This window comes from Biomphalaria glabrata, chromosome 8, assembly GCF_947242115.1.
Source record: "Biomphalaria glabrata chromosome 8, xgBioGlab47.1, whole genome shotgun sequence".
Classification (NCBI taxonomy): Eukaryota; Metazoa; Mollusca; class Gastropoda; family Planorbidae; genus Biomphalaria; species Biomphalaria glabrata.
The window spans coordinates 39884604-39900233 of NC_074718.1; the positions used below are offsets into that span (position 1 = coordinate 39884604).

At 32.5% G+C, this 15630-nt stretch overlaps 1 protein-coding gene across 8 annotated transcripts in view; it reads right to left on the bottom strand.

Annotated features, from left to right (window-relative positions):
* Positions 1-463: 463 nt before the first annotated feature.
* The window catches only part of LOC106075977 (vacuolar protein sorting-associated protein 37A-like), a 36847-nt gene continuing 21680 nt past the window's right edge, over positions 464-15630 (bottom strand). For all 8 annotated transcript variants that reach the window (XM_056039564.1, XM_056039568.1, XM_056039567.1 and 5 more), the window contains 8 exons: positions 15379-15493; positions 12530-12618; positions 11830-12066; positions 10798-10925; positions 8555-8613; positions 6568-6730; positions 5632-5681; positions 464-5309 (listed from right to left, as the gene is read on the bottom strand). In XM_056039564.1, coding sequence (XP_055895539.1) covers positions 5238-5309; positions 5632-5681; positions 6568-6730; positions 8555-8613; positions 10798-10925; positions 11830-12066; positions 12530-12618; positions 15379-15493 — 913 coding nt within the window. In that variant the 3' untranslated portion in view covers positions 464-5237. The remainder of the gene's footprint in view (positions 5310-5631; positions 5682-6567; positions 6731-8554; positions 8614-10797; positions 10926-11829; positions 12067-12529; positions 12619-15378; positions 15494-15630) is intronic.

Genomic DNA, 15630 nt, shown 5'->3' on the forward strand with positions numbered 1-15630 from the left:
TGTATACCACACAACCATCTTGTATCACTTTGCATACCAGATAATAACCAAAAATATTTCAAAGATATCCAAAAGTACTTATTAATAAAAAAATCTTCATTGCTTTTGAAAGTGCTTTGCTATTCTCTCTCAAATCAAAACAAATAAACATTTTAAGATTATGTATGTACTTGTGCTTAAGCCTTCAGCTAGATAGCAGGGGACAGCAGTAATGAAATCATTAAGTGTAATCTCCACATCACTGGATTGATTGGTTTTTGAAAGAAAATGATTTGGTCAACCAGTCCATGTACAGAAACCACTCATTGGTAATACATAAGTATTATACACTCAAATGTAAGAATAAAAAAACAAACAAACAAACAATGTATTTTACTTTTGCAAACATTCCCATAGTACGTCATGTAAAAAAAGAAGAAACAGAAGTAACAACATAAATATATATGCAAGTGTGAAGGCCAGATTAGAAGCGTGTCAAACAAGTTTAATAAATAAATAAATTGAACTATCCACCAGTTCCACTCTGAATTAAATATTGAAAAAACAACAGATTTGTGCATGCAACAGAACAATGTCAAACTTTAAGATTAAGACAAACAGAAAGTTAAACTTCATGCCAAATGTCAAACTTTGAGGCAAACATAAAGTTTCATGCTAGTTCTGGAAGAAAAAAAACAACTCAATCTATCCACATGATAATCTGAAAGAGAAGTGTCTACATTGTGCAGCTTGGCAGAAACAAAAAATAACTAATAGAACCTTAGGAAATAGAAAAATGTACACACAACATATTTTTGTTAATGAGATAGAGAAATGCTGTGAACACTTTAAGTGTTAGACTAACAGACAAAACATATGATTTATTTTCTGGATTTCTTACAATACTGTCATTAAAAGAATGCAAGACAAATTGAAATACAAACACAATTATATATTTGGAAAAACACTTCTGGGTTTAGTAACACACAATGTCTTTTAAAAAAATTTAATCATCCAATGTATTAGTACCAATGTATGATTGAACTTTACTTTTAGTTAATAACACTTTGAATATGATGAATCCAGGTTTTCTGGGAAACAAAAACTAGATGAAGTCTTTTTATCAGATTCATAAATCAAACTAGTTTAAAATGGTCTAATGAATGGCTGACTCATATAATTAATAAATATAATTTGATAGAAAGCTGAAGTTGGCTTGAAACTCAAGTGAAGTTCTGATTCTGAGGTCAAGTGAAGCTCTGAGTCTTTGGTTAAGTAAAGTTCTGAGACCAGCTAATTAAGATACAGTGCTTACCATCCCTATACTAAACTGAATTTCTAGAGAGACCTCCAACAGAACATTTAGTAAAACCACTACACCCTTCACATCACTAGTACCTAGTTCCAGGTGTATTTTAAAATCCAGCCATAGTGAAGCTGGATTTCACAACATCACTGTGTCACTTTGCTTTTATAGATAGAGAACAACAAATCTTTATTTTTTCACTTTAAGATTTAGCTATAAAAAAAATATTGAATTAATAAAAGGAAAAACCTTATGATAAAATACATAAAAAGTTTTTTATTAAAATTGTGACAAAAAAAACAACAAAAAAACAAACAAAATACCAAAGGAAAACATTAAATAAACAATGATGTCACAGAAAGAGCATGGAAGTCAACAAAGATGAAACAAAGTAATAAACCAAACAATAATTTAAAAAGCATATTAAACAAAAATTGTTATCTACTTATACAATTTAAAAAAAATGAGGGTAAAAAAAAATAAGCAACTAAACTAAACTTTTCTGAAGGGGAAACATTAACATTTCCCTCTGATGAGCTAAACTTCCTTGATACAGGCACATTTAAGCTCTTGTGATTCCAACAAGGATGTCATGGGACGAACACAATAGGTACCCAATTTTACTTTCACCAACAAGAATCAGAGATTTATAATATAAGAGGTGGGTGCATTCAAGAATATTTAGAAATCACTTAGTAAAAAGTTAATCCTTTAAAAAGTTTCACACTTGAGACTCTTTCTCCAAACATTGCTATTTTATTAATGAGCATCGCCTTCACAGATGTTCTTCACATTATAAAATTAATATAAAAGTTGGCAATACAGCTGCAAACATGCTTATCAATGTTTGTACATCTCCCCCCCCCTTCCCTTTCACAAAAAAAAAAAGGATATTTATAAAAAATTAGCAATAGCTTAGAGGAAAAGTGGCTGGCACCAGAAGGCCTCTGAAAAGGACAGTTGGAAAGATCTAACAAAGGCCACGGGATGCACATTTGCGACCCAAAAAAAAAAGTCATTATTGAAGACAGGTGCAGAAAATGAAGAGAAAACTTAAATAGACCACCGGCGAACTACAGCTTTGTCTGCATGAGATGTGAAAAAATGAGCAGGTTGGGTTCGCGCAGTCATGTAAATCATTGCACTCGTCCTAAATCTTTGAAACCGAAGACATTGCCATTGTAATATAGATGTGAAGCTAAGTTAACAAAATGTATCATGTAATTCCAATGTCACTAAAGTATTTATAAATGACTTTTATATCTGAGATAACATTTTATCCGGTGCATGGGGGAAATGATTAAACAATAAAAATGGTTTCTTGTTTATCAACACTGTTTATCATATTAATTGCAGAAAACAAGACATTGATATGTCAATGACAGGAATGCAGAATTTTTACAGTTAGGTTAAGAAAAAAGAAAAAAAAACAATTACAGTCGTGAATAGAACATAAAATGTAAAAGTCAAGAATATGATTAATTGTTACCAGAACTACATGAAGTAAAATAAAATTTTATATTAAAAAATAAAATGGAACAAACGAGAGCAAAATTGTTTCTAGACAGGAGGAAAAAAAATGTTATAGAAATCCAAGCTCTTTTTAAATCAATAAAAAACATTTCTCTTAGAAATAACAATTAACTAGTAAGAAGATGATAAGTGTAATGGACAATTTCAATATCAGATTAATGACTATTCTGCGGAATATTCATTATTTAACAAGCAATAAAGGTACATAACAAATTGAGACTTTTAGAAGGTTTTGTTTAAAACATTATTTCTTTTTCCGCAATGCTTTACATAATGCCAACATCCACTTTCACTAGGAAAGTTATGTAAGAATTTTTTTTTTGTACAAAATATTTATTGACATACAAAATAATGCTATCTTTAAAAAAACAAAAACAGTTGTGTCTGAGAAAGGGAGCCAGGAACATACATTTGGGAAGCAAAGACATTTTCTTATGAGTTATTTGAATCAGTGATCTCAGGGCACACATGGGACTGAAATGATTACCCTGAGCTACAATTTTTGACTAACAGTGAGCAAGGCTTTAACAGTGGCCAATAACTGACAAGTGTCAAAAGTTTAAAATATCTTGAAGCTATCACTTCAAACGGAGGAACCAGAGCAGAATTACTGGCCAGAATTGCACATTCTACAGGAGCACTTGTGAGGCTCAAGACATTTGGAAAGATAAAGGCATAGCCTTCGATATTTTAAGTCAGACTGGTGCACTGCTTGGTCGTGGTGACATTCCTGTGAATGTTGGACTTGAACTGCAGAAGTAAAGAGAAGAATCTTGTTCTTAGAACTTAAATACTACAGAAGGATTCAAGGCGCCACATCACAAATAAAGAAAAAGGATCACATTGGCTATTGGGTCCCATGATGACCAGACCAATGTCAAAACTGCAAGCTATGACTTTCCATGACTTTCCTGCCATATCATGAGGTCCTCAGGACTTGCAAAGACATTTCTGCAGAGAACAGTACTAGGGAAAAGGACAAGACAAGAGATGGGAACAGGGCCAGCCTTAGGCCACTGCAGCCACATAGGCGGCTGCAGTGAGCCCCGCACTAATTCTAGGTGTAAATGATTAAATTTAACCATTATAACTTATAATTTTTCAGGAGCTCCTAGAAATCTCCCGAACATATTAAACTCTACTGAGAACTCAAAAAAATATACAAAATTGTCAAATTTTAGGCCTATTCTACAACTAAAACCCTGGTAGAAATTTTAGCTCCACTAATGAGAGATACACTGCTTCCACAAACTACTTTGTTGCACTCATAATATTTTTGACAATGCCTGTAATTGGGATCTGGTGAAAGCTTCTCGTGCTTCAAACTATTCAAGAATTACTTGTGGTCAACAATTCACGAAGATAGATTGAACATTTTGACAATTCTAGCTATTGACCGTGATCTATGTAGGAAACTGAAATCTGATGATATACTGTATGACTTCGCTACAAGCAGGGCTCGTAAAGTAAATTAGATCATGATTTTGTACTTGTAAATGTAAAGACGAATTTATTTTCTGATACAAAATATTAGTTTTCACTTATTATTCTTATCTCTACCTAGACTGGGCCCCACGCAATCTGTTTCGCATAGGGCCCTGCAATAGGATGGGAAGACAATATCAAGAAATGGATGGGCCTGTCTATGAAACAGACTATGATTTTGGCGAACGATAGAGAAATGGAGAGGGATGGTTGACAGATCATGTGTAGTGCTCGAACAGTTCCTTAGATAAAAAAGACAGGTGAAGATGAATCTAAAAAGTGCAAAACACCTTGGTCATTGTTTACTGGACACAAAGTAGTACTAACATATTCCACAACCCAGATTTAATAAATAATTATAGGAGCTCATAACTCCTAACAAGCTAACAAATTCCCCACAATAATACAATATAATTAATAATTATACAACCAATTGGATTTAACTTAGAAATAGGAATATTTCCAAAGGCTTTTTATTATGTCATGGATTTTCTTGATATTATCATATCAAAAAACATAACAAAAAAAATGTTAGCAACAGCAATTATAATACAATGAATGTAAAAACAAACAAAATGTATCAATCAATTCAAAGAAGAGATTTTGATTAGCAACATGAAACTGAGAAACCAACTCCTTGTTAAAAAAAAAAACAAACAACAACTTCTTAGATGAAGGTTTCTACATGATTAAACTTACAGCTTTTTTTTTTTTTAAACCACTTCACTCTTCACTGCAGTTTGGAATTTCAATAGAGTTAAAAAGAAGTAAAAAAAAACAAAGTACTAATCCACTAGTTAGAATAATGCAAGACCAGACTAGTTGGAACGTTTCAACATCTTTCTTTGCTGTAGGTCAAACTGCAACAAAGTTGTATTTATATGTGCAAATCAGGTATTTGTAACAATGTGGGACTTCTAACTGAGTCTCTTGGCTAGTAGCGCAGGCCCTGTGACAATATTATTTGGTTTAATTTTTCTTCTTTTGCTCTACGTAGATGACAAAGCTGAAAAGAAAAATGCAAAGGTTCGTAGCTGTAATGATATAACTATACTAGAATACCAATATCATGGCTATATTCAACCAATACAGTAAACAGTGAACGAGCACAAACAACTCATGACGTTTAAGTATTAGTAACACATACACACAATGGACATGACCTTCTGACATGCAGGACAACTGTTACACTACAGTAGCAAATGTTTATATACATATACTATTATAGTCTACTCTTGACCAAACAAAAAGGGATTTTTTTAAAGTAGCAGTCCACTAGCCATATCAAAATAATTACAAAGTCTAACTAGCATAAACCAGTTACTCACTGTTCTTTTCTCCATAAAGCTTTTCAAAAATTCATCAACATCTAACTCTTCTGTGAAAAAAACAAACAAAACAATGATAATCCATTTAAATACCATTCTCTTAGTGTTGACTATATGTCTTGAGATAAGAACACATTTGTTTGTAACAGTGTCAGACACTCCTTAAGAAATGTACATTATTACTTACTAGTCCAAACCTTCAGCAGGTTGGCATGGGATGGCTGAGGGCAGTCCCAAGCACAAACCAAACTCCCAACCAGCCATCCCACACATAACTAGGAACAGACTTATCTTATTAGAACTTGTAAACAGTGTTTGAAAAGGAGGGTTTAATTTCACCACAGAATCTACTGACAAGTACAAAATTTCAAACCACCATTAAGCTATTAGAAAGATGAAACATCTAGTGGAACCTGATTAAGTCACTAAATGACAATAAATGTCTGAACAAATGAAAGGTCATCTGAATTAAAAAACGATGAGCCAGCAAGCCAAGGAAATCTTCACAAATATTTTTTTTTTTAGAAATGAAATTTGTGGGTAAACTTACTAAAATCAGTTTTTAAAACATTTGGCTATCTGCACATCAAATAAATCTCACTCCCAAATGCAAATAGTTAAAATAGGACATATGGGATTTTAAAAACAATACATAAATTACAAATAACGCAATAGAATATAACCAATGCTAAAGCACAAAGTGGCAAAAACTTTACTGGCATTTCTTAAAACAAAAAATGTGAAGAATGAAACATCTGAATAATGAAAAACTTTGGTATTTTATTCAAACAAATATTTAAACACATAAAGATTACAAATTCAAAGTGTTGAGAATTATAGCTCATAAAAAATTGCATAAAGCAGACTTATCAAACTTAGGCACACTGAGTCACAAAATAAAAGCGATGCTTATTTTAAAGATACAAATGTACTCACTATCTAAAAATTTCTCTGCGACAACTTCAGATTCTTCATCTGCCTCCATGACAGCAACTTTCAGGTTAGTCTGTATGTGTGATGGGTGGTACTCATCAGACAGACTCATGTGTCGTTCACAATGATTCTCAAATTCAATTTTTAAGTTATCCAACTCAGCACTCTTAATGGAGAGATGGGGAATATTACCAGATAATGCAAAAAAACAAACAAACAAACAAAAAACATTAATAAAAATAATACACACCAATAAAACTATATATAAATGTATATCAGATGGATTGGAGTAGGGTCGAGTTAATTTAGCACATAATTACACAAGGAAAGAAGAGAAGAAGAAACTGCTTTGCTTTGAAATTGTAAATTTAGCTTTAAAGAAACAGAATACACTCTATATAGTTACATGCTGAGTCACCCCAAAAATAAAAATGCAAATTTGTTTTGTTATGGCATTCTTCAGTGGCAAAGCAACAATGGATCTCATGAGAATGCCTTGTCATTAGCTGTGGTTTGAACAATGTCGCCCACACATCAGTTACCCCCCTCAATGCAGTTGATGTTTCCTAAGGAGTGGCGAGTCCTGATACAGTTTGGGGTCAGCGGCATCCCAGGCACTGTAAGGGTGTAGCACTGATTGGGTATAGCTGCAAGGCAGCAGAGGTTTAAATTCAGAATTTTCCTTCTCCTAGGAAGGTAGCCAACAATGGCTAACAACCCCTCCAGATGAAGCTTAATGATTTAGGCACCTGTTACTTGCCTTTGCCTCTTCTCATGTTAGTGAAAATAGTTCAGACGGACTCAATAATATCTGAGCCATACATGAGGGCCCTGAGTTTGACTGGTTGTCAGAGGCTATTTGAGACGCATGCCATTAGGAAGCATTTTATAGGTAGTAAAGTTCCCCATACAGACCTTGCCATCTATGGGGCAGATGATGTTAAGGTCATCTGTTTCTGTGGCCCACGGTTAAAGAAGGTGTCATGTGACCAGCTTTACTTTTCCACAACTAAAGTCAGGTACCCATTAGAGTTGAGTGGACTCAGGGGCGCCCTAAAAATCCTGAAACTCTAAATTCCAGTCTTCACCAAGATTCAAACCGAGGTTCAGAAGCCAAGTGCTTAACCACTCAGCAACCGTGACCCTTTTATAGGTTAGAGGAGTGCTTATATCCATTACCACTTCTGGCAATGACAACCTTGTTGAAAAATGCAAATTACATTATGCAAAAGAACTGATAAACAGAAATGGAATAATTTAGTTTTCCTGTCACTAAACGAGTGAATCAAGTTTTAATATTGTTTTGAAGCGAGACAAGCCTTATGACACAATCAGAGAAAGTAAAGTTCCCCTTTGAGACCATGCTGTCTATACAGCAGATGATGTAAAGATTAAACATACCAAAATTAAAAGTCACAGTCTTCACCAGGATTCGAACCTGGGATCTCCAGTTCAGAAGCAAGTGCTTTACCACTCAGCCACTGTGCGACCAAACAAATTATGAACTGATTAATTATGTACTGGAATCTAGCAGGCATCTATGTACCACTGCTTGCCACTAATCTCTATCTGTATCAAAATCTCCAATGCTATTGTTTTTTGTTAATTTTGAAACTAGATTTAATATTCATTCATCACCAAATTGTTTGTATCTTAGTCTAAGCCAAACAGGCAGTTAATCTGATAATGCTTAAAAACAAGAAAAAAATGTTTACAAATAATCAAGTAAGTACCACATATTAATTAGTAGCTTGATTTAAAATGTATTTTTATGCATGTATTTTATTTCAAAATTTTTATAAGACTAGCCAATCCTTGAAACTTAGTGGCTTGGATTTTTTAACTGAAAAACAAAAAAGTGATTAGCCAGTATTGAATTTAGAAAAGTATAAATATATATTAAAGAGTGCTATGAGACTGGACATTGTGCAAGCCATACATGACAAAGGGAAATGACTCACTTCCAACATAAAGCTCATTTAACCCTTACCTTGGCCAACAAGATTTTTCTTAAATTCTCTATTTCTGACTTTTTAGAAAGATTTGATTCTGGGAAAATGAAAAGAAGATTCCATTTAAAAATATACAAACACCATCTAGTATATAAGTGTTTAACAACAACAACCAAAAAATATTCATAAATTTAATTTCAAAACCTGTAGGTAGTTTTCACCAACAGCGTGTTTAGCCAGAGGTCATAACTGTAACTGCCAGGGGTAATAATACCCACAAGGTCTATTCTGTCCACATCAAGATTATTCTAGAGAAGTTTATATCATTTCTAAACTAATTTGAAAAATTACAGATGCTCCTTAAAAAAACGAAGATAATAAGTTCAACGTGTTTTGTTGGAGTTGTGACCAGCTCTAATTGGTACCTATCATTAGTTGGGGAAAATAAAGACAATCAGTTATTGCCATAGATTGCAAAGTCTGAAAGGGGAGCTATACTTATTTTACGGTGATTCATGACGCATGCCTATAGGAAATAAAATGGCCAGAAAAAAAAATCCTAAACATTATCTCTGCTAAGATAAATACATTTTTTAAATTTAGAATTTTTTAATTTGAATTGTTAGTAGTATCAGGTACTCACAAAATATGTATAAAAAAAAAGATATAAACAAAAATTAGGTTTTCCACTTTTTTCAATAAAATGAATGTTTTAAAAGTTTTTTCCATTAAATCACTGATTAGAACTAAGACCTTAAAATAACCCATTTAAAAATTTTTTTTAAGAACAATATAAAAAAACATACAATGCAATAAATATAGTTATTTTAAACCACTCTAAAAATTCTTGACACAGATAAATCCCTAAGCACATTGATGAAACTAAATAAACGTGTCTACAGACTTGAAAACAATTATTACAAAAATATATTTCATACATACTCCATTCAAAAAAATTTAAGAAGCACAAAAATCTTTTTTTTTAAACAAATGTTATCTATATATATATATACATATATATATATATATGTATATCTATATCTATAAATATCTATATATATATTTATATATATATATATATATATATATATATATATGCATGGTTATTGGGACTCAAAGAAAGATGTTATCTTGGGAGAAATGTTATTGGAGAGGAGCATTTTTAATTTTTTTTGTTCTTTTATTTCAGACATCAAGTCTACAACTTTTAACAATAAATACTGGTTAGAATATAGACACACAAAAACAACAACAACAACAAAAAAATCAAAAACTTTTTGTTTCCAAAATCTTAACTTTTTACTGATGCCATCACAGAATTTTTAAAAATAGTTTAGCAAATTCTATAATATGTTTTATGGAACCATAAGATCTAGTTAAGTACTTTGGGAAAATCAGATGACATTTACATCATCTGCCCTAAACTGTAGATCACAATGCCTGAAAGGGTACTTTACTTTTTTAAGTTGGAAAAAAACGTATTTAAAAAAATCTATCTAATAACATACAGTGTATGGATCACAAAAAGAATACAACAATATAATATAAAATTAATGTTAGAGAACAATTGTTACATAAAAGGATTACACCAACCTATTGATGATTAGTAAACACTTATTTACAAAGAATGAAATGTATCTGTAGTTAATTACTGCTAATTAGTCATCCAGAAGTTAGTGTTCCCCAAAAAAAACCTTCAACAAATACAGAATGTTAATACCAGTTACACTTCAGTTTCAAACCATACCAACTAATTGCACTAAAAGAAAATTAAATCTGTACACTTATTTTATGACTACTTTCTACAGGAGGAAATAACTCTTACATTTCTGCTAAAATATTCATGAATATATGCCTGAAATGTTATTCATAAAAGAAACTTAACTCCTAAAAAACATGAACAATACAACAGCAAACAAACAAAAAATCTAACTATAATGAAGCTACAGTTAATCATAAGATGTGAACTGTTGGACTCTATGATGTAAAAATTAAAGTTATAGCATTAATATTGATATACATATTAAGTTTCCAACAAAACCAGTTACTGCAGAGAAAGTAAAAAGTCAATAGGAAGCTATTTTTTGGTTGTTGTTTAGTTCTACTAAATGGAACATTATTAGTCAAGTCTCACATGTTTTTGTTTCATGATTCTAAATTTTTATAATCAATCTCCAAACTATTTGCTTCAGTTTCTGAAAAATGGACTTTTTTTTTTTACTTTATAACATTTAGATCTAGCAAGATTGGGATGTAGATGACATAATAATCAGGGACTTACGAGCTAACTGGACACAGGTTGATGCAAGAGCCTCGCGTTGTTGGATAAACTTCCCCAGGTCGGGTGCTTTCTGGATCATCTCCATAATTTTATCTTCATCCTCTGACAGTTCGTTCAACTCATGTATTCTGTGTAGGATAAGAAGACATTCTTAGTTCATCTCAATGTTCATACAATTTAATCTGCTTGCACTATTGTAACATGAATTTAATCCCTAATGCCACATTATGGAGTAACATCATGCATGACCAACTTACAGTATAAGAGCCAATGAAACCCAAATTAAAGTATAGCATCATGTATAACATAGTTCTATATATAAAGTTTCAGTAAGAAATCTAACATGATGATGAGGGAATGAGAACACAATAGCCTAGAAATGTTTTTTTTTTCCAGGAATTTTCAACATTGCTTAGAAGATGAAATTCTACGGCTAGACTAAATGATAGTAAACTTACTGTCTAGTTTCATTCCCTGGACATTACATATAAATAAGTATTTTTCCATAGTACTGTAAACCATATATTTTTTTTTCAAATGTTACTGAAAGCTTGTTAGGTGTGGACAATGACAATACTTTCTTCAATATTACTATAAGTGTGTGGGTGTGTGGGGGAAGGGGGGGGGGCAATAGATTATACAAGAAACCAGAGATGCAAATATTTTTAACATATAGTTCTAAAACTATAGTTTTCAGAGCGCCCATATAGTTTTCATTTTCAATTAAATCCTAAAGCACTGAAACAAATCCTATTATACATTTGAACCCAGTTCATCAGACCAAAGCGATAGCATCCATTAACCAGATTCAATTGTATATTAAATTATAAAAGTAATTCAAAATGAGAGTTTTTTTTTTTAAAAGCTCTATTGATTTGGAAATATTTGGTCAATAAAGTAATTTAAAACAGAGTTTATGGATCGATCCTTGAAACTATGAATATTGAAATCTTTCTCATGCTGTTTTAATAAGACACAGAACAGAGTTGTTTTTTCATTCAAAGGAATAGCAGTTAACTAATTAGGACATACTTCATATCTTTCAAGGCAGGAAATTCTGACAATATTTTTGCTACTTCGATGGATCCCAGTGTCAACTGATCCAATCCCAAGTCACCCACACCACTTGGGGGTCTCCGTGGAGGCAGGGGTGGGGGGATTGCACTAGGCTGACTACCAGGATAAGCATTGAAGCCAGGATAGCTTGGCAGTGGTCCTCCTGGTTTTGTGACTGCTGATCCAATAGTTGGGTTACTTGATCCGAGGATGCTATAGGTAAAAAAAAAAAAGAAACAAAATTAAGTCTTCAATCAGCTAGAGCTGGTGAACCTAATGACCCACAAAAATTAAGCAAAGTTTTAAAAAGCTGATTCTATCTACAAATAAATTAATGTTGAATAAAAAAGGAAAAGGGAACTATCTGTTTAGTATTAGGTTGAAAACTTGTTATCTAGAATGTTTTACTTATAACTATGAAATTACTAGAAATAGCTTCAAATATTTATTTTTTTTTAAAATTTTAACAAAATCAGCTTTTATTTTATTTTTCTAATTGTAATTTTCCTCACAAACTAAGTCAAGACTAATCCGATTGTACACATTGTTTTTACAGCCTTTGTTATGCGTAAACCTTGACGCAGGGTTATATTGAGCACAATAAGTACCTTGAAGTTAGATTTATTGATGAAATCAACTGACTGACTGACTGACTGATAGATAAATAAAAACTTACTAGTGCTGGGGAACAATGGCAGGAGGACTTTTCTTGAATTCTTCTAGTACAGCCTGTACAGCCTGACCCAAGTCTGAATGCATAGAAAACTAGAAAAAAAAAAAAAAAATATATGTACAGTTAGTACAGGGATTTAAAAAAAATATATACAGGAAGTCCTCGGATAACAATGTTGATCCGTTCCTATGTTGCGTTATAAACTGATTTTCAGTGTAATTTGGAAAATATAATGTACTATTGTACGTAAATACTGTATGCACTTATCTGATCCTAACACCTATCCTAAATATTACTCTGAATAATTATCATAAAACACATTAAGGAAATGTAAAATATGTTTAGAAATGAAATGAAACAGTTTAAAAAAAAAAAAAAAAAAAAAAAAAAAAGACTTATTTGGAGGAGGAAGTTGCAGAAGATGCTGGAGATACTGGGGCAGGTAAGTCTTGAGAGGCAGCTGAGGTAGAGGATACAGAATCTCTTGCAGACCTCTCAATCTTCATTAAATACTGCTTTGGTCTGGAAGGAGTCTACTTTTACAATGCTAAACCACTTAAGTTGAAACAAGGCTTTATATAGTATATGGGAGATGTACCGTATCATGAAACATCATAACTATGGACTAGATTAGATAGGAATTCAGCTTTGATCATGGCATTCCTTAAGAATGCCTTTCTCTACAGACTATTGAGAATTCATCCTTGCATACGGATATAACTGCTTGTTTTTTCAGCCAATATAACTTCAGATACTTAAAACCACAATTCTTTTTCTTCTTCCTCATTCTCATTTTTATGTTGGAGCATTCAGATGACTAGACCAATATATAATTTGAACTGTGCACTGGTTTCCAAATCAGGGTGCTCTCCATATAGTTTTCTTTCTTTTGGGGTGCTTTGGGGCCAGAACAGGGGTGCCACCGATGAGACCAAGTAAACCCTGAAACCAGAATTTCCAAATTTTACAAACCCTGAAATCATAAACCCCAAACTTTACCAACCCTGAAACGTACCGCATATAGAATTTAAGCACCAAAATTTTACGAAAGAAGAACAGTATTAAATTACTACCTAGATCTGTATCATAATATGCCCCCCCCCCCATGTTTTAAATATGTAATTAGTAAGCCTATCATTATAATAAATAGAGTTTGTCTGTATTTATTGATAAAGCTTGTAATACAAGTTAAGAGGATTTAGTACAATTTTATATTAACAATGTTTGTAACCCCCCCACCCAACACACAGTTATTTTAAATGATGTTTCTCTCTTAACATTTTTTCCCTCATTATTCATTTGAAGCAGCCTACTCAACATTGATAAAACTGATTCCATCAATGTACACGCATGGACCTGTAAATCTATTGCAACAAGATAAAATTGATTTTGAGATTTAGTACAGATCTACTCCAAAATGAACATTAAGATTTAGTTTCTAATATTTAAATGTAGACCTAGATGGCTAGAATGTGCTGGACTGCCTATACATAGTTATAATTTATTTGTATAAAAAAAAAACTATAAATCTATTGACCAATCGATATATTTTTTCTAGCCTTCAGGCGAATGCAAACTTACTAATTTAATTCTTCAATCATTGATTCTAGTTCTGATCTAAAAATGATATAAATATCCTAAATCTAGATCCTACTTCTATAATACTCTAGACATAGGCTAAGGCTCTATGTCTATATGGAACCTATACAAATTTTAAAATATAAAACACAGGAAAAAAAAAAAATTCTCACTCATGAATTTTTTTTTCTTTCTATTTCTAGATCTAGGACTAGCCGCTAGGTACGCGAGTAGATCTAGATCTAGACTATTCTAGACTATATCTATACTAAATACAAGACTTTACAGTCTAGATCAGATCTAGATTGATCATAGAAATAGATCTAGACTCTAAATCGAGCCGATTCGAGGCGCGTTCCGTAGATCTAGAAATTCTCTATAGATCTAGAATGTTTACACTTTTTTGTCACTTAAAAAAAAAAAAAAAACTGTACTGGTAAATAAAGCTTAGTGCGCATGCAAAGTGAAAGTCTCGCGAATAGCGAGATATGAGACTGGTCGATTTTGTTTAAAAATGGCGTCTCGCGCGATAGGAACTAACAAACTAAAATTAACGGGGGAAAATGACCAGAAATTTCGAAAAAATCTAAATCAACTAAAACCCTGGATTTTTACAAAATTGTAGAAGGCAAACCCGGAGGGGGGGAAAATCGGACCCATCTTTTTTCCGGAAAAGTGGCACCCCTGGGCCAGAATCTTGTTCGGGCCTCTTGGTAAAGAATGCAGTTTTTAAGGACATGGTCAGTATTCTCTGGTGACACTCCACATGGGAAGATTTCATTGGTTCCAATTTTGACCTTCCAGAACATATGTTGTCTCATTCTGTTGTGTCTGATTCTGAGTCGAAAAAAAACGCAATTCAATGTTGGTTAATTACTTAAAAGCTTAGTGCTAGTTTTCTTGATCATAGTATGAGGCAGTGCTTTTTATTTCCCTATAATTCCTAACCATTCTAGCACCAGAACAGTGACAAAGATATACCATAATAACTATAAATTAAGCATATTATAACTGCAAGAGGGACATTAATTACATATGTAGTGAGCCCATTTTGGGGTTCATGGCTGTATCAATTCTGCTTCTAATCTCTTTGTTTGTGATGCAGTCTTTGTATGTGATGCCAAGGACCTTTAAGTAACATATCAACTCTATTGCAAGGCTCCTCCTGCCTAGTTATGCAGTCAGCGTTTGAAATTTGCAAAGCGTATAAAAAATGTGGCCTTGACCAGCTAGCATTACACTTTTGAAAATAATAATCTAAGTGATTACATTACATTGTTTATATTAGGGCATCCCACTACTTTCATCTGTAAATCCACCCATGGATGTGTGACTGCAGGCTGCACAGTGAGGATTGGTTTTTCACTTGGGAACTGTGCTGGTAAATTTCTGGAGATAATAAAAAAAAAAGATTGGAAAAATTATTAGAAAAAAAAAGTAAAAGGCAAACATTAAAACTCCTAACTGGCATACTGACATAGTAAATAGTAATATGAATAAAACTGTGCCATTAATATTTTGTTTCC